The sequence below is a fragment of the Oryctolagus cuniculus genome, chromosome X, assembly GCF_964237555.1.
Source record: "Oryctolagus cuniculus chromosome X, mOryCun1.1, whole genome shotgun sequence".
In the NCBI taxonomy this organism is placed as follows: Eukaryota; Metazoa; Chordata; class Mammalia; order Lagomorpha; family Leporidae; genus Oryctolagus; species Oryctolagus cuniculus.
The window spans coordinates 19803574-19826747 of NC_091453.1; the positions used below are offsets into that span (position 1 = coordinate 19803574).

The following is a 23174-nucleotide window of genomic DNA, read 5'->3' on the forward strand; positions in this document are numbered from 1 at the left end:
AATACCTACATTCTCCTCTAAATGCTAATCTCTACAAGCTCATTTTTTTTTTATAATACCATCTGCAGGTGTTAGGATGTTACCTGACACAAAGTTGGCATTCCATATATATACTTGTTGCATGGATAAATGAATGAATGGATAACAAATCATCAGCTATATGTTCTTTCTTTGAACAGTGATTACCCAAAGCCATACAGTCCAAAATTTATGGAGTCACTTCTTTGGGCATTTTTATTTCTCGATTTATTTTGAAAGCTAATCTATTTCCAGCCATTTAAAGTAAAACACTGCAAACACCGTAGGCTTGAACAAGGTGAACCTCTGTGATAGTACTTAGTGCGCTCTCACATAGCCCATTAGAGATGGGGTGTGTACACCTAATCCAAAGGAATCCTCTAGCACTTCAGCAGCTGTTCGTTCACATGGCTCCTGCCCTGCCCTTCAGCTTCTACTAAATTAGGATTCCCCAGCTGCCTGAGTTTCCCGTTAGCTCTTTCAGTTAACCACCTACAAACCAACATTTCTTGCATATGGTTATGCTCATTAAAATCTAATTTTCTCTCTTCCTTCCCAGTTACTTCGCAATATAGGCGAGTCATTGGAAATGATCGTTTTTGCAGATTTTTTTCCACTTTCCCAACTATTTCGATAATATTTTGTCCACTTAGTCACCAATTTTTTTTGAATCCTGCACTCTTAAGCACCAACACAGAAAGAAACTACTCAACTTGCTTTTGATGAAAATGCTTGTGCAGATCAGATTCTGTGATTTTTCTGTCTTGTTCCTTTAATTTATCCTCACACAGTTCCCAAGGCTAAAATCTGCACTTGTAACAGTGTGCTGACTCCCTTGCCCTTTAAGTCAGCACTTAGCTGAGGCTAAGGTGCTATTGCTACTGTAATCTGATAAAGGAGGAGACAAGTTGTGTGCTAATAACGATGAGTGCCAGGAATGAGCAAAAAGCTACTGATGTTTATGCCCTTTTATAGTCCTGATTCTCCAACAGTCTTAGCCAAAAACAGAATGGGAGAGGGGAGAGCAATTTAAAGCAAAAGTCAAAGAGAGGGTAAAAACATTTAAAGGATTACCCCTTTATTTTCCCATAATTGGGAAGAATATGGGATCCTATAAACTAACTGTGCTCAATTAATACAGGGCTTTTTAAAAATTAATTTTTATGATGTTGAAGAGACATCTAAAGTTGAAGAGACATCTAAAGTTGAAGATAAATTGGCAAAAGATCACATATTTTGGCATATGTCAATTCTTCATTGTTATTCTCATGTATGGTTTTAGTATTTACTAAATATAAACTAAAAGCATAACAATTTAAACCTCTTTAAAAAGTTTCTTTAAATTTACATTCACCTTCTTCAAAACCCATTAAGTTGTCTACATTCTCACTTTATCATATGAATAAGTGTTGACTTTCATAATATTTTAATATTCTTCCTAGTCACTAAAACAACCACAATTTTATACTAAAAATGAATAAAACACATAAGCCAAAATGAAATGAACAGAATAAAAATAGAAGCAAAGCTCTTCCTCAGACTCTTTTACTTAAACGGTAATGTAAAGTCAGTAAATATTTTTAATGAGCCCTAGATATATTCCAGTTTTCAAAACTGACATGAAAAAAATCAATTTTCCAGTATTTTAAACATATTGACAATTATTTCCTTAAAATTATATGGAGTCAAAATATTGAGTTAGCAGTTCTGGAAGAGCCATTTAAGCATAAGTAAAACAACAGCAACAACATTTTGTCAGCATAGGAAAGAAATGACAGTTCCATTCCAGTTAAAGGATAATTGTCGCTTCTCTCCCACTTTCCATTAGTGAAGAATGGGGTGCATAATGACAGAGTGAAAGGGAGGCACTGAGGCAGAAGGCAAAAGATAATAAAGGAGAGCAGGAAGAAATTGATTTTTAAACTCAGTCCAGACTGCTCAGAACAGTTGTTTTCCTAGGGCTTAATATCATCACATATATTATGCAGAGCCACTGTTGGGGGTTGTGGGGCCTCTGAAAATTGCTTCATGCCTTCTTTTACCTACTGAAATCACCAAATATTTCTCATGAGTGATATCAGATTAAAATATTTAGCTCAAAGGCAGACAAAAGTTCTCTCTTAAAATGGAGGTCTTAAGTGGAAGATGTGAGCAATGGGGCAGGGAACAACTACCCTTTAGATTTTTAATGGGCATGAGATGGAGGTTATATGGTTATCAGGTGGATGACTCTTTCAAACATGAACCATCTGGGACATTTTTCTTCATTCTCATCTGTTTGCTGCCTTTCAAAACTGTTGTGGAGAAATGTCAGATACCCTTAAAGCACCAGATTCCAGGTTTTAGTTTTGTTTGGTTAGGTCTCTCTCTCACTTCCAGGTTCAGGTCAGTAATACTGAATGAGGAAAAAGAAAGACCAGGCCCTGGGTGTTGAAGTAGTTAAGAATCTCTGGAGAAGCCATCTGGTTTATGAAAGCACATTGAATATTATAATATGCAGTAACATTGGAAGAAAATAAATCTTTTATATAATTTTAAGTAAGCAAACTCATATTAGTTGTTAATGTGGTAATTATATTTTGCATAGGGGTTATACACCACAGAGATTCTCCCATTCAAAAGGGGATATCAGATTGTCTGCAAGGCTTGTTCACTTTTAATATTAAATAGAGGGTGCTTGAAATTTTAGAAAGATTTTAGGGACAATACTATATGGAATTTAAATGGACAAACCCCTCTAAAGTAGGCAAAAGAGTAAACTACATTATGATGCTGCCATTTTAACTTCCATATCTGCCATTAAAATAAAACTTTGGAACTCCAAACATGTGTTTATATTTTATAGCATGAAAAGCAAAGAAGTTTCATGGCTGTTTTAAGTGGGGCAGTAAAGGCCACAAAGTTTATGTTTGCTTCTTTTTCTGTTTTTTGAAGAACAGTATTCTGTGTAGAACATACTACTCAAAGAGAAACATTTTCATAAATTCTAATATTGAACTTGGTTTCAGTGAATGTCTTTTTTCCATACTGTGTCCTATGACCTTCCCAAAAAAATGTTCCAATATGAACCAACTGCCTTGATAACAGAATACAAACCTCCGAGGACGACAGCAGAACAGTGTGAGAAAGAAAACCATTGCCTCTCTCTGAATCCAATCAAAACCTGAATGTGCTGTATAAAAATAAACCAAGGTCATCATTATTCCTTGTCATTGTGATTTGGCTTGGCTTCAAATTGCATACCCTGTATATCTCAAATAACTGCACCGCCTCCATTAACTGAGTTTGACATCACTTTAATCAATGTATATTTTCATAATGAAAGGCAGAAATGTCAAATTCCTATCATTATAAATTCTTTCAACTCTCTAATCTGCATTAAATAAAAGGTTGTCTTTGAGAAATAATATATGCTTTAAAGAAATATAACTAGTATTAATTTTATTTTAAAATGTAACTGGGAAAAGATTTACTCCATGAGTCTCTTCAAACATAGGTGATTTCCCATGAAACTATTAAAGTTTTAATTATGTGGGCCCTTCCCAAGGCCCTAGCTGATTTGCTATTCATAATTTATTTATTATTTTTCTTAAAACAGCTCATCCCCCTCCAAATTGTATAATCTCACCCCCGCCAAGTCCTGTATTTGTTCCTTCTTGATTAATTATGTTCTATTGGACAGAGGACATATATTAGCATTATTTGTCAATTTATTTAAAAATGATGTGTCTTTAACATAAAAAAAATCACCAAAACATGAAAAGAAAATTACCCTTAAAGATAGATCAATTTCTAGGGGCCAGAGTTGTGGTGCAGTGGGTTAAGCCACTGCTTGTGCCCTCAGCATTCCATACTGGAGTGCAGTTTCTAGTCCTGGCTGCTTCGCTTCAGATTCACCTCCCTGCTCATGCACCTGGGATGTAGGAAAGCAGGATGGGGTTTCTAGCTCCTGGCTTTGGTCTGGCCCACACCTGGCAGTTGCAGATCTTTAGGGAGTGAACCAGTGGATGGAAGGTATCTTTCTTTCTCTGTCTCTCCTTCTCTCTGTCACTCTGCCTTTCAAATAAGTAAATAGATTTTTTTTTTAAAAAGAAAGAAATTTCCAATCATTGTTCAGCCTCTGAAACTTAGAACTTTGTGGTTTAAAATTGTGTGCATTTACATATATATAAACACATATACTCACACCACACTCACACATAACTTGTAGATGTGAAATAAAGAATAGTTTGATGAAAACATGAAAAATTATTTTTAATAAGTAAAAATATTACAGTAGAAGTTGGAAGTTGAGGGAGAGGTTAGGATATCAGTCTGTTTTACTGTTTAGATAAAGTCTTGATGAAAGATAAAATAGAATTTTAAAAAGCACTTGACTTTCCAAGACAAAGATTTTAATCTATTTTATTAAATCACATAAGTAGTTAAGAACTTGACAATTTGTTCACATGTAGCATATGGTGGACTACAAGGATTTCAAATAAATACTACAGTACTAAAGAGGAAGCTGTATTGATAGCTCTGTCCAAACTAGAATTTTTTTTTCTTAAATTTGCAAAACTCAGTTGGTCATCCTTTAAAAAAAGAGTAACATCTAAATAACATGCTCTATTGTATTTTCCAAAATGTTATGCCATGTAAGAGACACCAAAAGATTATTATCTTAAAAACTATGTTATCAATTCAGTTCAGCAACCTCTTTTTCATAGTTAAATGCCCTAAGAGGGCTTTGCAAATGAAATTTTAAAAGGTGATTTTATTACATCTCATGATGCTTTGCATCATTTAAAAATTCAAATGAAATGTCTATTTGCAATTAATTATTTGAGCAGTTGTTTCCAATGGATTATTTGAGTAATTCTAAAAGCAAACAATATGTGTATTACTACAGTGATATTCTTAAAGGGCCATTACTTTGGTCAAAAAGCAATCAAATGTGCTCTTTTAAGTTTTTCATACTAAGGCAATTTTACAACGTGGATTCAAATGTTTAAACACTCAAATAATAGCATGTTGTCAAATAGAAAAATTAATGTATAATATAACCCTGATAATATTTCTATTTTCTCTTAAACTCATTGTCAGGTTGCAAAGGTATTACTTGCTGTTTTTAAAATGCTCCTTTTGGAGCATTTTTTTTAAGGTCAACTTTTCAAATTCTAATGTATTAAAAAGTTATTTGAATATCTATGACAAAGAAGAGTATAGATTTATCTTACTTCATTCCAGAATTGCATATTTGTGATACTTTCCAAATATCTCTATGTATTGGTGTATTTTAATTTTATTAGCTATAGATAATCAATCATAAGTTTGACAATATTGATAGATTAATGATATGAAAGAACTAGAAATAGCAAGGGAAATATGCATTTGTATACATGTGTAGCTATGTGTATTTTTGTAATGCTACTAGATGGAATAGTTTTTCAATCAGGAAGTGATGCTGATGCTCACCACAGAAATTTTTGAAGGACACAATATGAAAAAAGTCATATTAATGAAATCTAGTACCATCTAATGTGAATTAAGAAATGAATGGTGCTTATTTACTTCACAAATTTTCTGTGGCAAAACTTCTGACTCTTTTTGTAGAAGTTGTGATATATTATTACTTATTTGGAGAGATTTAATCTTTCATTGTTAATTATAGACATTACCTTCATATCTATTTCAGAATGACCATAATTCACATGTCAAGGCAGGAAAAGAAAAAGATAATCTCCTTCAACCACCTCTTTGGGACACAGTGTCCTTATATATCATTTTTACTGTTGTGCCATAGTTAATTTTTAAATTCTTCATTAGTCATCATGACTTTCTTAAACATAAACAAAATAGTTTCTTTTTTTAAGAAGTTAATAAAAATATTTACTGAATTAGTTGGTCACAACAGTCATGAAACAACACGATCAGTTTTCTACAAAATATGATGAGACATCCCTCAAGTTTTTATGTTGTTTTCTCATCAAGAGACTGGTCATTTGCCAGTGTAGATCACATACTTATTTGAAAAAAAAAAAAATCTCTCATGCTATAAAAAAGAATTCAAAACACTAAATATAATGTGAGAAAGGAAATTAAACCTTTATCAATATTTTCGCATCTGTCATTTATCCATCACAACGCAATTTTGTTCTTTGTCCCCCCACCAAGGTATGCCACATAACATTATTCTAATCTTTAGGCCTGTATATCATTCCAACAAAGCAGTTAATTCACTGAGAATATATGTCAGGTCACTACTCTACATGGAACCACCACTAAATACACAAGTATTAAATAATCAAAATAATAACTCATATATATAGAAACTATTTCACAGAAATCAACTGCTCTGTACTAATACTCCAGACCTGTTATACATTTTCTGTTAATCTAGTGATTTCTTAAAGAAGAAAGATGTTTTTGCCTATATTGAAAAAAACCCAAATATACCTCATTTCTTATTGAAAGTTTTCCCAATGGGAAGTACATACACCTTAGTATATATACATATATATACAGTATATAGAACATTTAAGATTATTCACGAGCAGCTGCCATAATTTAAAATCAACCTGCTTAATCATTGAGATTATCACAAACAAAAAGTTACACCACAGTAAGAGATATTTTTAGTTACTTTGTACTTACAACAGTCCTCTACTTCTTCCCACCAAAGCATTTGGAAAAAAAGTATATATCAAGGCTGTGATAAAAATCTTGGTAAAAATTTCTTCAAACTTTATTGCTCCAGTAGGCTTAGGAATGACGAGAAGCCAATAAACTTCAGCAGCTTTCAAAAAAAATAACACTTCAGTTTTTCCTATTTGTTTTTCTCTGAAGGCAATTGCCTCCAAGTTCTGAGTCTGTAAGGAGAAAGTGAGTGATCCCAACACTGAGTGAGTCAACGCAGTAACTGATGCCAGGATTCTGTAGAGGCCCTTGGATATTTCACATTCCAGGACCTGCGCACAAGCAAGTGACCCGCCTTTTCTCTCAAGTTGGTTTCCCATAATAGGACTGCCCATGGACACTACATATAAGGTTGTGCTCCCAGCATGGAAAGCCCAGTGAATTCAAATAATGCTCAACTGTGTTGTGATCAGTATCCAACCAGAATAGCACAGTGGATAAAGTACTTGCTCTCAAAGCCTTCTGAAGACAAAAAGCCTTCAGTAACAAACCATAACAATATTTTCTAGAACATTACATAAATTTCTAAAACAACAGAGCTGAAAATTCTGATCCAGAATGAACTTTTAAATGATTTTCTTTCTCCCCTCCAAGAACCCCCAAAACTTCACTCTACTGAATACAACGGTATGCCCAGAATGATCTATGCATTCATTATGTATCCACTGTCTACCAAAGTTAATTTTTACCATCAGGATCCAATCAAAAGTTGTATATGGATGATTGCAACAGTCTGAATAAGAGAAGCAACAGCAGAATGTAGCAGCTAAGTTCTGAAGGCAGAATGTGTGTTAGTCTCATGGAACAAGTTTTCTGCTAAAATAAAGAGCACTTAGAAGGGAACAAAACCGCTTTTAAAATGCTGCATTTTAATTGTGGTTATGATAAGAATTCTTTACTAACAAATGACTCCTTGTTAAATTTCTTTGGTGCAAATTATTAAAACATCATTCTCTTACGCATTTAACTAATGATCACTTAATGCTTCTCAACAGAGCCTTTTTTTTGCCTGTATCCAATACAATGTGTCATCCAGCATGTTTGTAAATCATTCACTGCCAAAGGAAGACTTCATCTTCTTCCTTACTATTTTTATTTATCAACTGAGCCCAACATTTATAGGAAACATTGGTAACACTTTCTAGAAAAATATTCGTGTTGCTATCATAATAATCCCTACTAAAACTATTTGTTTGAGTGTTTTTATAGTACCATTTGTTAAAGTGACAGACTCATTTTTCTATGTCAAGCTTTCAATTGCTTGGCACAGAAATAAATAAAGGATAAATATAAAAATGACACATTGAATCAGACAATAATGTTTATATTAATAGTCAATTATAAATTTTATATTTAGGATGCCATCATTATAATACTGCCATTTTGCCTGTCAAATTCTATATAAAGTAAAACATGAAGTCTAATTTTAATTGTAGGTAATTTTATGTAAATCACTATGATTAAAAATAGATTAAAAACACCATTTCCATGGGCCATCTCATTTTCTCTCCTTAGTGTAGAGATATGCATATAAGCAAAAGTTTCTTAAAACAAAATGAAAAAAAATGTTTTGGGGCTGATTTGGATTCATATCTGCTCATTAGCATAAGTATCTCCCTGAACTTTCACGGACAATGTTGTCCAGAGTATAAGTTCTTTTACATCTTGTACTTTGAGTTTTCTATAAACTCATGTTTAGACAAGGCATATGTATAGTTCTTGAGTTCACAAACTAGGCTATTCTGTATCACATGTGAACTTTAAAGAAAGCAAGTATACCCAAGTCCCGGAAAATCAGAAACTGTTGGTGTATGAGCCAACACTCTGTGTCTTACAGGTGACTCTAATGCTTCATCAACTTTGAGAAACCCTGAAGCATATGTTTCTAAAAATAACTGTAGTTCCAAATATACCAAAAATGTGCCCTGGGTAAAGAAAGCTTTTGAATGCCTGATACATTTTAACTATCTTTTATTCTTATTCAGTAATCAGAATTTATTTGGCATCTGTAATAACTTCTGCATAGTGTGGAATACATATACCTTCCTTAAGGTTTTAAAGAGAAAGGCATATAAGAAAACATTTAACCCAAATACAGTGAACTCCTGTACAGACCTTGTCACTATTTTCTGTGGCTTTTGTCATTTATTTCTCTCATTTACTCATCACAATAATGAAATCAGTTAGGTCTTAGGAGCTCCATTATAAAGATGACTGGTCAAGGAGCTTGCTCAAGTTCCTGTTTTGAACTACTGGCAGAGAAGGACTGTGAAAAATTCATTTTTATTTTGAAATAATTACAGATTCCTAGGCAGTTGCTAAGATTGTATAGAGGTCCTATGTACCTCCCCCCTGTTTTTCCCAAAGACTACGTCCTACATAACTGTAATACAATATTAAAACTAGCAAGTTGACATTAATATTATATATATGCATATATATATATAAATAATAGTTTCACAAGTACAGATTTGTGTAGCCACAATCTCAGTCAAGTAGACAACTGTTCCATTACCATAAGACAGTCCTCATGCAAACCCTTTAAGTCACACTAACAACCCTTACCAATTGTCCTAAATGCTGACATTCAATTCACAAATTTGTTCTCTACCACTATAAGCTTATCATTTCAAAATTGTTAGATAAATGGAATTATTCAGCATATTACCTTTTTAGATTGATTTGTTTTGCTTAGTATTATTATGGTTTATCATACATTCCATTCTATGAAAGTTTTATCATCTATTGTAGGACATTTTACTTTTTTCTAGGTTATGGTTACTACAAATAAAGCTCAAAAATAATAATGTACAGGTTTTTGTTCCCATCTATCTAAACTAATGCTCAAGAGTATTACTACTAGGCCTTATGGGAAGTATATATTTAGTTTTTTTTTAGAAACCGACAGAACACTTTCAAATGTGACTCTACCATTTTACATTTCTACTGGCAATGTTTGTGTGATCCAATTTCTTAACATCCTTGCCAGCACTTGAAAAGTATTTATTTATGAGAGAAAGAACAAACTCCCCAATCCACTAGTTCACTCAAATATATCCATTGGCCCCTGGGCCAGGAGCCAAAGCCCAGAGTGGGGAACTCAATCCAGGTCTCTCATATCCAACTACTTAAGCCATCATTGCTGCCTTCCAGGGTCCATACTAGAAGGAAAATGGAGTCAGGTGTGGAGCTAGGTATCACCTGGGCCCTGAAATATGTCACATAGTGTCTTAGTCATTAGGTCAAATGCCTACCCTCTCATCAGCATTTGATGTTCTCACTTTTATATTTCTGTTTTAGCCTTAAGCATGTAGGGTTAAATCACCATGGCCTTCATTTGAATTTCCCTAATGAGTACTGGCATTAAACATGGTTTATTTGCTATCTTAATATATTATTTTAATAATTTTATTTTATTGCAATAAAATGTTATTATGGCTATACCCTCTAACAGTTTTTAAGTGTACATCCAATGTTATTGAATACAGATGTAATATTGTACAGCAGAGTTCTAGAATTTACTCAGCTTGCTTAGGTGAGATTTTACTCCCATTGATTGTTAACTTCCTATTTCCTTCTTCCTGAATATTTTCTTCAGTGAAATCTGTTCATATGTATTGTTCATTTTCTAACTGCATTGTTTGTTTTTTTTTTAACCAATGAGTTATGAGAGTGCTTTATATAATTTAGATATGATTCTTATGTTACATACATGGTTGTCAAATATTTTCTCCCAGTCTGTAACAGGTCTTTACATCCTTTAAAAAGGATATTTATAAGGCAAAAATATCAAATTTATTCAAATCATTCAATTTTTTTCCTTTATGGACAATGATTTTGGTGTCAGGTCTAAGAATTGTTTTCAAATTTTGATATACATTTTGTATAGCATGTATTTTATTTTAAAGTTACTATGGGATACACTGTGAGATTTCAGTTGAAGAACTCAATCAAGCCTTAAGCCATGAACATTTTCTCTATTTTTTTCTTCTAACATTTTTAAAAAATATTTATTTATTTTATTTGAAAGGCAGAGTTACATAGAGACAGAAGGAGAGGCAGAGAGAGAGAGAGAGAGAGGTCTTCCATCCGCTGGTTCACTCCCCAGATGGTTGCAAAGGCTGGAGCTGTGCCGATTCGAAGCCAGGAGCCAGGAGCTTCTTCCAGGTCTCCCAAGCAGGTGCAGGGGCCCAAGGGCTTGGGCCATCTTCCACTGCTTTTCCAGGCTACAGCAGAGAGCTGGATCAGAAGTGGAACAGCAGGGACTCGAACTGGCACCCATATGGGATGCCAGCACTGCAATCAGCGGCTTTACTTGCTAGGCCACAGCGCCAGCCCCTCTTCTAACATTTTTATCACTTTCTATTTACATTTTAATTGGATTCATTTTGAGCTAATTTTATAAGGTGTGGGATCTAACTTGATGATTTTTTAGTCTAGATATTTGGTTGCCCCAGTACCACTTATTGAAAACACTGTCCTTCCTCCATGGAATTAATTTTGAAACCTCGCCAAAAATCAAATGGGAAAATTCCTGCGAGTCTATTTCTGCGACAATGGTTCTCTCCTATTGATTTATGTGTCCACCCCTCTACCAAAACCACACCACCTTAACTACACAGCTATAATGTAAACCTCCGCATTGGGATAGAGATATTATTGTTCCTTCTTAGTCATTATTCATGTTCAAAATTGTTTTAGAAATTTCAGGTCCTGTGTCTTACTACATAAATTTTAGAATAAGCTTATCTACAAATAACTGCAAATCTACAGAATATTTCTGTAACCTTTTGATAGGCATTGCATTGAACTGATAGTTCAATTTCCACAGAATTGACATTTTTGTCACAATAAGTCTTCTATTATGACAGTATATATTTCCAATATTTGGATCATCTAATTGTACAAATCACACTGTGCTTTTGAACAGTGCTTTGCATCATTATTATACTATAATTTTACATTTCTAATGTATTGATAATGCTATTACTGCCTGTTTGCATGTGATTACACAAAGAAAAGAAAAACAGCAGACATTCTAAAGCCAGTTTTTAAAAATAACAGTTTTAAAAATGCTTGAAAATGAACATGGAACATATGTATATGCTTTTAAAATAATTTAAAATATGATTATAATTGTTTGCATATGAATTAAACAGACCTTTTATTTGAAGAATGCAAAGCATATTTTATTACTATGAAAACACATGTCAGCATTTTAAAAATACTTTGTTACCATATAGCTTTATGACACATGTTGTAAAATGAAGACTCATCCCTGCTTATACTCTAATATTAACTATTAATCTGTGTATCACAAAACTTATGGCATACACTTAGAAAGAACGGAATATGGTAAATTTAAGAGTGAATGAGGAGTGAATCTGTTAAGTAATTAAACACCCTAAAAGCATTACTTTTTGTCAATTTGGAAGGACTATATCATTTTCCCAACTTATTTAACCATTAAGCACAGTTTCAAGCATTATGATTAATACAGCTCTACTGAATAAATACGCTGGGAATAAAGTCTTGATAGCTACAGTTATATACATTTCATAAATGTATTGATTTGAGAAAATCACTTTGGATCATTTCTGTTTCCCTTCTCCATAGTGATTCATGTTGCTTGAAATGTTAGATGTTGTATAAAGGCATACATTTCACAGGTTTGGGCTGGCATTGTGACGTGGTAGATTAAGCCTCCGACTGCAAAGCCGGCATTCAGTATGGACACGGATTCGAGGTCCGGCTGCTCAAATTCTGGTTTCAGCCTGGCGCCAGCCTTGGCTGTTGAGGCTATTTGGGGAGTAAAACAGTGGATGGAAGATATCTCCCTCTTTCTCTCTCTGTCTCTCCTCTTTTCTCTGTACTTCTGCCTGAACCAACGGCAAAAGGAAGACCTTTCTCTCTGTCTGTCTCTCTCACTGTCCACTCCTGCCTGTCAAAAAAAAACAAAAAAACAAACAAAACAAAACAAAACAAAAAAACAAAAAAAAAAAAAAACAAATCTTAAAAAAGAGAATACTCTTTAGATAAGTCCAATGTGAAAATATGGTAGTTTATTGCACAGAGGCCAGAAACAATAAAACAGGTTGGATTTAGGCAATTTGGTCATTCCTCATACAGACAAAAAACATCCTGCTGATATTTGAGTAAGAATTGCATTAAAAGTATAGACTGGGGACTGATGTTATCACACAGCCAGTTAAGCCACTCCTTGCAACACTAGTATCCCACGTTGAGTGTCTGTTCGAGTCTTGGCTGCTTCACTTCCAACCTAGATCCTTGCTAATGCACCTGGGAAGGCAGTAGAAGATGACCCAAGTACTTGGGGCCCTGCCACCCATGTGACAGACACAGATGGAGGTACAGGCTCCTGGATTTACCATGGCCCAGCCCTGGCCATTGTGGCCATTCAGGCAACAAACCAGCAGATGGAAGATGATCTCTGCCTCTGTCTCTGTCTGTCTCTCTCTATCTCTCCCTCTGTAATTCTTTCAAATAAATAAATAAATAAATCTTTCTAAAAAGTATAGATTAATTTGGAAGGAATTAACTTATTTTCGGTTTTATATCTCTCAATCCCATGAACACAGTATGTATCTCCATTTATGTAGGTCTTTGACTTATTTCATCAGCTTCTTAGTTTGTAGTATGTAGTTCCTTTACATGTTTTCTTTCAGTTTTATAAATATCTCATTTTTTGGAGTGACTGTAAGTTATCATATTAAAAATTTTCATTTCTAGTTTTTCATTGCTTATATACATATATATGCATTTTAAAAAATATTGTATCCTCTTAACAGATTTTAAATGTACAATACAGTGTTTTATCTATAGGTTCAATTATGTAAAGCAGATCTCTAGAACTTATTCATCCTACATATGTCCATTGATTAATAATTGATTTCTGTATGTTGATCTTGTATCCTGAGACCTTATGGAACTCATTTTTGAGGTCATTATTTCTAAGAGTATTGTATTTTCTATATAGACCGTAATAATAACTGCAGAGGAACAGTTTATCTCCTCCTTCCTTGTTTGTATGCTTTTATTTAAATTTCTTGCATTTTTACACTGACTTGAACTTCCAGTATGATGAAGAACAGTGGGGCTGAAGTCCGGCATTTTTGGCTTGATCCCAATATTATGAAGAAAGCTTTACAACCTTGCACCTTTATTACTATATTACTATATGAGTTTTATAGATGTTCTCTTCAAAGTTGAAGAAATCCTCCTCAATTTCTAGTTTTCTTTGAGTTTTTATTATGAATGAGTTTTGAATTTTGTCAGACTTTGTTTTTTACTGTATCAACTGATGTGAAGTGATTATTCCCCTTTATCCTCTTAATATAGTGCATCAATTTTTGTTAGAGAGTTTTGTCTCCACACCCACGAACTATATTTGTCTGCAGTTTGCTTGTCTGTTCACTTTTATACTGTACTTGTTTTGGTATCAGTACTTCTTGCCTTGTAAAATATATTTGGAAGTGTTGCCTCCTTTTTTATTTTATGGAAGTTGACAGTTCTTTGCTTTCCTCACATGAAAAATGTCATGCCATTTCCTTTTGGCTTCCACGGCTTCACATAAAAAATCCTTTGGTGTTTGAACATTTTTGCCTATAGTTTCCTTTCTCTTTCACTGCTTTTAAGATTTTGTCTTTTCCTTTATCACTAGCTTTCAGAAGTTTAACTATGAGTTGTCTAAGCATAAGTTTATTTCAATTTAACATGTTTGTTAGCTAAGCTCTTTGAATCTCCACAGTTTTGTTTTCCTACTAATTTTTATCCCAGCCATTATTTCTTTAAGTACTTGTTCAGGAACACCTTATGGTTTTCTTCTTTTTATGTCTCAGGTGATATGGATCATAGATGTTTTATTAAAATTCTACAGACCACCAAGGATCTGCTTATTTTTCATTAGTTTTTTTCTTTCTTGTTCATACTGGGCAATTACTATCATTCTAACTCCCTGTGTGCAGATTTTGTCCTCTGTCCTCTTCCGCTGTTAAAATCATCTATAATGATTTATTTATTTTTTATATATTTATTTATTTGAGAGGTAGAGTTACAGACAGTGAGAGGGAGAGACAGAGAGAAAGGTCTTCCTTCCCCAGTTGGTCGCATTGGCTGGAACTGCGCCAATCCGAAGCCAGGAGCCATGAGCCTCTTCCAGGTCTCCCACACAGGTGCAGGGACTTGGGCCATCTTCCACTGCTATCCCAGGCCATAGCACAGGCTGGATTGGAAGAGGGGCAGCCAGGACTAGAACTGGCGCCCATATGGGATGCCGGTGCCATAGGCAGAAAATTAACCTAATGCGCCACAGAGCCTGCCCCAATAATTTCTTTTGATTACTATATTTTTCAGAATAAAAGTTTCTCATTATTCTATATGTATTCATTTTCTTTCTGTGATTTTATCTTTCCTACTTGTTGTAAGGAAGTTTGAAATTACTTGTTGAAGCATTTTTTTATGATAGCTACTTTTAAGATCATTGCCAGGTAATTTTATCATTTATGTCATCTCAGTACAAGTAACTATTGATTGTCTTTTTGTGTTTCACTAAAGTTGAGATTTCCTTTTTTGGTACTTGGGATATTATGTTATCAGATACTGGGTCATATTTCAATCTGGTTTAGCTAGCACCCTCTGATGGAGGATAGACGGGGTGTGGGGGGGGGGTACTGCTGCTTTGGTACTGTTAGGCAGGGCTAAAAGTTCAAGTTCCTCACTCAAGTCATTCTGATACCTGAAATTGTTGGTGTTTGGAGGAGTGAAATTTGCTTTGACATTATTTTAATTTCCATGAAAAATAGTAAAACGTTGAGGAATGAACCAGTAGATGGGAGATCTATCTTCTTCTGTCTCTCTCTCTGTGTTTCTGTGCTTCTCAAATAATAAATAGAACACAACAGTAAATGGATATCTGAAATCTTGTGAGTTCATTTTTACACTTTCAGAATTTCTTACACAGGAAAAAAAATAGAGCTACAAATCATGAAAATGAGAACAGATCTCCATCTACATTATCACAGACAATGAAGTCCAAGTTCAAAATTATTTGATTTCAAGACTTGATGTATACATTTCAACACTTCATCTAGAGTCAACAAAACAAATTTATTTACTTACAAATATATCTAAGATGCAAAGCAACTTCATCTGTGTTTTGAAAATAATGGTGCCTAATTTGTATATTGATTCCCAATCATTTTATGAATTCAATATGTAAGAGACAAAAAAGCTTTCAATGAAGTCAAAGAAAGCTTTCAAATATTTCTCAATGAAAGATATTATGAATACAAAGAAATTAAATACACTAGGGCCAGTGAGCTAAGAATCAGTAACATAATTCAATAGTTTTCTCCTTTATTCTCTATCAATGAAAATCCTAGCAGGAAATAAGGGGCAGACTCAAGAGCATTTAAAGAGGCTGGCACTACAGTGCAGCCAGTTGAGGTGCCTGCATCACATAATGGCACTGGTTGGAGTCCTGCTTGCTCTACTTCCAGGATCCAGTTCTTTGCCAATGCACCTGGGAAAGCAACAGAAGATGGCCCAAGTGCTTGGGTCCCTGCCACACACCTGAGAAACCTGGATCGAGTTCCAAGCCTCTGGCTTTGGCCTGGCCAGCCCCTGCCATCTGGTCATTGTGGCCATTTGAGGAGTAAACCAGTGGATTGGAAATGCATTCATTCTCTCCCTCTCCCTCTCCCTCTCCCTCTCCCTCTCCCTCTCCCTCTCCCTCTCCCTCTCCCTCTCCCTCTCCCTCTCCCTCTCCCTCTCCCTCTCCCTCTTTCTCTCTTCCTGTAATTCTGCCTTTCAGATAAATAAAATATATTTAAAAACACTTGAAATAAAAATAAATTTGGGAAATAACTATGGGCAAAGGTATAGCCAGGCTAATAAGATCAAGTAGGATATAGTGAGTCACCGAAGAAGTAGGAAAAGTGTGAATTTGTTTCCAAATCCAGGCTTAAAATGGTAAGGTGAGGGAATAATCTTGTTGGAATAGCAATACATAAGCACAGTCACTACTATGGCCTTAGCAAGGCACATAAGAAGCAGACAACAAATACCCTAAACTTTTTTCCTCCTACCCCTGATCTACTGCTATGCCATATCGTTTGCTAGAAGTTTTGTACACAAAATGCCTTGGTGACAAAGATGAAAGGTATAAGTTTCCCAGGGCAAAGAACAGGGCAGAAAACTGAAAAATGGGTGTGGTAGTGAGATGTGGGTCCCCTGATAGAACTAAATAATTACTATCACATGGATTCAGCCCTATTATATTAGTCTTGGAAGAATACTCAGTACCACAGTGAGACCCCAGTGGAAAATATGATCAGAGATGAACAGACCTTTTGTATTCTAGTCCTTGTCCTCATTTTCAACCTTGCATTGCAATTCTCTAACTCCCTTGATATTATTTCATGTGCTTTCTTAGCATTTTATCTCAGATAATTAGGAAAATTAATCATATGTAATCCCCTATCTTTTACCTTTGCTCAATTGTTGCAAGAGTAGTAAAAAATACTGGGCATATGTTTAATGTGGGTATTACCTGTTAGAAGGCAAACTCTATCCAAAACAGTTGTGTCTTTGCTTATAATTGCTTCATCTCCATTGTCTCTACCTTTGCTAGGTAAATACAATTGTCTCCACTTGCAATATGCTGATTTTTAATTCCTTGTCTGTGTATGGTATGCCTCCTCATCTTTCTGGGCTTTGTTTAAACTTACCTTCTCTATTAAGATTTATTTGCTTTGCACTTCCTTTCATCTACATTTGTAGTCTAATCATACCAATGCACCTTTGCTATTCAGCTGTAAACTTCATGTTAAGGATTGGTTAGCATTTATGCTGACAACTGTGGTTATCCAAAGCATATTGGAGGGCCGGTATCGTGACTCAGTGGGTTAAGCCACTTAGGATGCTGGCATTCCTTATCAGAGTGCTGCTTTGAGTCCTGGCGGCTCTGCTTCCAATCCTGCTCCCTGCTCATGTGACTGGGAATGCAGCAGAACATGGCCTGAGTGCTCGGGACTCTAATACCCTCGCTGGTGATGTTGATGGAGTTCTGGGAGTTTGGCTTTGGCCTGGCCCAGTCCTCCTTGGGTGACCATTTGGGGAGTGAACCAGAGGATGAAAGATTCTGTCTCTCTCTTTCTGTGTGTGTGTGTGTGTGTGTGTGTGTGTGTGTCTCCTCTCTCTGTCACTCTTCCTTAAAATAGACAAAAAGAAATATTTTTAAGTACATTTAATAGGACCTCAGTGACAACAGTTGGGAAAAAACAGGCAAGAAGGGGAAGAGAGGAATCTATAATTAGACATTTATAAAAGTAAAAAGAAAGGCTGAATCCTTTCAGAGCAGTAAACCAAATGTCTCAGCAAGTGTGCATTAGAAGAGATTCTAAGCCCTGATACTACAGGATGGTCATGAGAGCAAAATCTCATTTCAAACAATGGTACCATGGAATAGTTGTGCATTTATTTATCAAACATTTATTATGCCGGGGCTGGTGCTGCAGTTTAGTGAGCTAAGTCTCTGCCTGCAGTGCCAGCAACCCATACAGGCACCAGTTTGTTTCCCACCTGTTTCTCTTATGATTAAGCTCTCTGCTACGGCCTGGGAAAGCAGTAGAAGATGGCTGAAGTCCTTGGGCCTCTGCACCCATGTGGGAGACCTGGAGCAAGCTCCTGGCTCCTTGTTTCGGATTGGTCCAGCTTTGGCTGTCGTGGTCATTTTGGGGAGTGAATGAGTGGATGGAAGACCTCTTTCTCTGTCTCTCCATCTCTCTGTAACCCTGCCTCTCAAGTAAATAAATCTTTATAAAAAACATTTATTATGTCTAGGTTTTCTACATTAAAGATATAAAGAAATAACTTAAGATCCCTGGACTCAAGGGAACTATACTTGAGATATATTAAAAGAAAAGCTTATACTTTGGTCACTTGCTAATTGATGAACTTGAATAAACTTTAAAATTCTTGTCAGGATTTAATAGAGGTATGAGGTTTTAAAGACAATACTATGTGTATTGCCTATCATAAAAGATTACCATCTAATTTAGATAATGCAATGTGTTTAAAAAGCTGCCTTAAGGCATTCAGATCCGGCCAAAAAGCCCATGAGAATATTTCAGGCATGGAAAGCCAAGACACTCTGGAAAAAAAAAAAAAAAACACTAAATGGAAGATTTCTGTGAGTGAGATCTCAGTGGAAAGAATGGGCCATCAAGAAAGGAGGTACCTTTCTCTGAAGGGAGGACAGAACTTTCACTTTAATTATGGCCTTGTCTAAATAAGATTGGAGTTCACGAACTCAAAAGTCCTCCATAGCCTTGGCAACTCATGACAAGAGCCTTGGGTGATTACTGATGCCATAAACAAGAGTGTCAATTTGTTAAATCAACAACAGGAGTCACTGTGCACTTACTCCCCATGTAGGATCTCTGTCCTTAATATGTTATACTATGTGAATTAATAGTATAACTAGTACTCAAACAGCACTTTATACTTTGTGTTTCTGTGTGGGTGCAAACTGTTGAAATCTTTACTTAGTATATACTAAATTGATGCTCTCTATATAAAGATAATTGAAAATGAATCTTGATGTGAATGGGATGGGAGAGGGAGCAGGAGATGGGATGGTTGCAGGTGGGAGGGAGGTTATGGGAGGAAAAGCCACTGTAATCCAAAAGCTGTACTTTGGAAATTTATATTTATTAAATAAAAGTTAAAAAAAATAAAAAACTGCTCTTGAATGTATTGATTAGAAAGAAGGATACATACAATTTTACTTGCCAATTTAAAAATATAAAGAAAAAGTCTTAAATCAGTAAAGTTAGCTCTCACCTCAAGAAGGAAATAATAAATACAGCTGAAACAATGAAATTGAAAACAGAAAAATAATAAAGAAAAAATTGAGGAGACACAAATTAATAACATCAGAGTGAAACTGGATATCACTATACACCTAGAAGATCTAAAAAAAGATATTAAGGTAATACTCTGGACAGTTCTTCACTTAAGTATTTGACAATTTAGATGACATGTACCAAATCATGCTTTTTTTCCTCTGAAGACAGCTCATACTCCTGCAAAATCACTCAATATGAAATAGAAAATTTTAAACGTCATATAAGTGTTCTAAATTTTCTGAAAAATAAATATTAATGCAAAGTGGTTTTACTGGAAAATGTAATCAAATGTTTAAAGAATAGCCAATATCAATTCCACACAATCTTCCGGAAAACAGAAGAGAAGGCAATAATTCTAAGTGCATTTGATTAGTCCAAGAAAAGCCTAAACCAGAAAGACAATACAAAAAACAAAACCACAGAATAATATACTTTATTAACACCAAGAAGAATTCTCTTTAAAAAATTTTATCACAAAGCCGGCGCCGTGGCTCAATAGGCTAATCCTCCACCTTGCGGCGCCGGCACACCGGGTTCTAGTCCCGGTCGGGGCGCCGGAGTCTGTCCCGGTTGCCCCTCTTCCAGGCCAGCTCTCTGCTGTGGCCAGGGAGTGCAGTGGAGGATGGCCCAGGTGCTTGGGCCCTGCACCCCATGGGAGACCAGGAAAAGCACCTGGATCCTGGCTCCTGCCATCGGATCAGCGCGGTGCGCCGGCTGCAGCGGCGGCCATTGGAGGGTGAACCAACGGCAAAAGGAAGACCTTTCTCTCTCTGTCTCTCTCTCTCACTGTCCACTCTGCCTATCAAAAATTAAAAAAAAAAATATTAAAAAAAAAATTTATCACAAAAAAATCAAGCAACATATAAAAAGATCACATGGGATTTGATCCAGTGATGCAAATGTGAGTTTTTATTTGAAATCTATCAGTATAATTTAGTATATCAGCAGGGAATTGAAGAAAGATCCCACAACCTGACCAATGAATGAATGCAGCAAAAGCATTTGACAAATCTCAATTCCTACTCCTGAAACAAATTCTCTGGAAAACTTAAAGGAAACATTACTCACTCAATAAAGAGCATTTAAATAAAACCTATAGTCAACCTCTTACTTAATATTGAAAGACTCAATAATTTCCTGCTAATACTGTGAACAAAGCAAGATTGTATACTCTTATTACTCAGTCAGTGTAACAAGACAAATAAGGGAAAAAATCCATACACGTGGGAAAGGAAGATATAAAACTCCTGCATGCAGATGGCCTGAAATTGAAAATTCCAAATAATATTTTATAGAAAGATTTTATTTAATAAATATAAATTTCACAAGCACAACTTTTGGATTATAGCGGTTCTTACCCCATACCTGCCCTCCCATCCCCAAACCATCCCACCTCCTATTCCCTCTCCCATCCCATTCTTCATTAAGACTAATTTTTAATTATCTTCATATACAGATGATCAACTCTACACTAAGTGAAGATTTCAACAGTTTTCACCCACACAGACCCACAAAGTATAAAGTATTGTTTGAAGACTAGTTTTACCATTAATTCTCATAGTACAACTCATTAAGGACAGAGGTCCTAGATAGGGGGCAAGTGCACAGTGACTCTTGTTGTTGATTTAACAATTGACACTCATGTATGACGTCAGTGATCACCGAGGCTCTTGTCATGAGCTGCCAAGGCCATGGAAGCCTTTTGAGTTCATAAACTCAGATATTACCCAACAATCTTTTAAAAGAAACTCCTAATACTAGTGAGTTTATCAAGGTAGCATGATAAAAAATCAAATAAAAATCATAAAAAAATCTATTTATATTAGCACTATTTATGTTAGCACGTCTAACAATGAAATCCTTAGGTGTAAAATATGTACAATATCTTGTGAGGAAAACTACAATACTATGGTGAAAGAAATCAAAGGAGTTATTACATAGTTATGGACAGGAAGATTCAACGTTGTCAAGGTGTCACTTCTTATGAACTTGATCTATAGATGTAATGGAGTCACAAATAAAAACCCACTAAATTATTTTGTGAATATTGAAATACTGTCCTAAAGTTTACATGGAGAGACAAGAGACAATAGCCAACACAATACTGATGAGCAAGAAAAAGCCAGAGGACTGAGAGCAGATATTTAAATTATAATAATTAAGACAATATGGTATCAGGAAAAATAATAGCTACATAGATCAATCGATGGATCAGAGTTTAGAACCCATCTATGCAAACATATGTATATATATATATGTGTGTGTATGTGTGTGTGTGTGTTTGTGTGTGTATGCATTTTCACCTTAGTTTTGAAAAGGAGCAATGGAAATATAAGAGGGGAAATACAGTCATTTCAACAAAAGGTGCTGGAACAGGACTTCCATGTGCAAAAAAGTGAAACTAGACACAGACCTTATTCCCTTCAGAAATATCAACACAAAATGGACCATGGAATGAACTGTACAACCCAAAATGTAAAATTCTGAGAAGATAACATTGAGAAAATGTAGATAACCAAAAATATGATCTATGAAAGATGGATCAGGCTTTATTAAAATTAGTAATGTCTACTCTGTAAAAGATATTGGCAAGAAAATGAAAAGATACACATCAAAATTGGAGAAAATATTTGCAAAGGACACACCTGATAAAGGACTGGCATCTAAAATATACAAAGAACTATTAAAACTATTAGAACTATGTGCCAAATTAATTTAGGAAAAGGTATAGAAACAATCATGGAACAAAGTACCTTTTCAACATATGATGATAAAACAGGTGAGGAAAAAAATAAAAAAACCTCTTGAGCTAAACATCATAACTTATACAAAATAAAGATGAATAATGAATTTGAATGTGAAATACAATACTGTCAATATTTTAGAAACACATATAGAAGAAAATCTTCAGGGCCAGTGCTGTGGCATAGTAGGCTAAGCTTCCACCTGCAGCGCCATATAGTATCCTATATGATGCTGGTTCATGTCCTGGCTGCTCCTCTTCCTATCCAGGTCTCTCCTATGGCCTGGGAAAGCAATAGAAGATGACACAAGTCCTTGGGCCCCTGAACCCGCGTGGGAGACCCAGTAGAAGCTCCTGGCTCCTGGCAGTGGATGGGCCCGGCTCTGGCTGTTGTGGCCATTTGGAGAGTGAACCAGCAGAAGGAAGACCTCTCTCTCTGCCTCTCTTCTTTCTGTGTAACACCGACTTTCAAATAAATAAAATAAATCTAAAAAAAATTACTAAATATGACAGACTCAATTGCTCAAATAAATAAAAAATTTTTTTTTAAAAAGAAAAATCTTCAGGATCTAGAATTGGGCAGAATTTTTAGCTGTAACAAAATAGAGGAATAGTTGACAAATAGAACTTCAAAAAATTTTAAATATTTGATTTGTAAAAGATCAAGCCAAGGAGGCGAAAAGACAAGTTGCACACTGGAAAAAAAAACACCTGTAAACAACATATCTGATCCAAAGCAGCTAAAAGTTACAATTCTTCTCTAGTTCAGGAAGAATATAAACCTGCAAATGAGAACTCTGGCTATC

General features: G+C 35.1%; 1 protein-coding gene across 15 annotated transcripts in view; it reads right to left on the reverse strand.

The window, feature by feature from the left end:
- DMD (dystrophin) overlaps positions 1–23174 on the reverse strand; it is a 2248405-nt gene that overhangs the window by 2108425 nt on the left and 116806 nt on the right. For 11 of the 15 annotated variants that reach the window (XM_051827679.2, XM_070067429.1, XM_070067430.1 and 8 more), the window contains exon 1: positions 6655–7471. The exons of 2 other annotated variants lie outside the window; for them this stretch is intronic. In XM_051827679.2, coding sequence (XP_051683639.2) covers positions 6655–6685 — 31 coding nt within the window. In that variant the 5' untranslated portion in view covers positions 6686–7471. Of the gene's footprint in view, positions 1–6654; positions 7472–23174 lie in introns of those variants that run through there. 2 more of the 15 variants (XM_070067427.1, XM_051827674.2) reach the window with 2 other exon arrangements.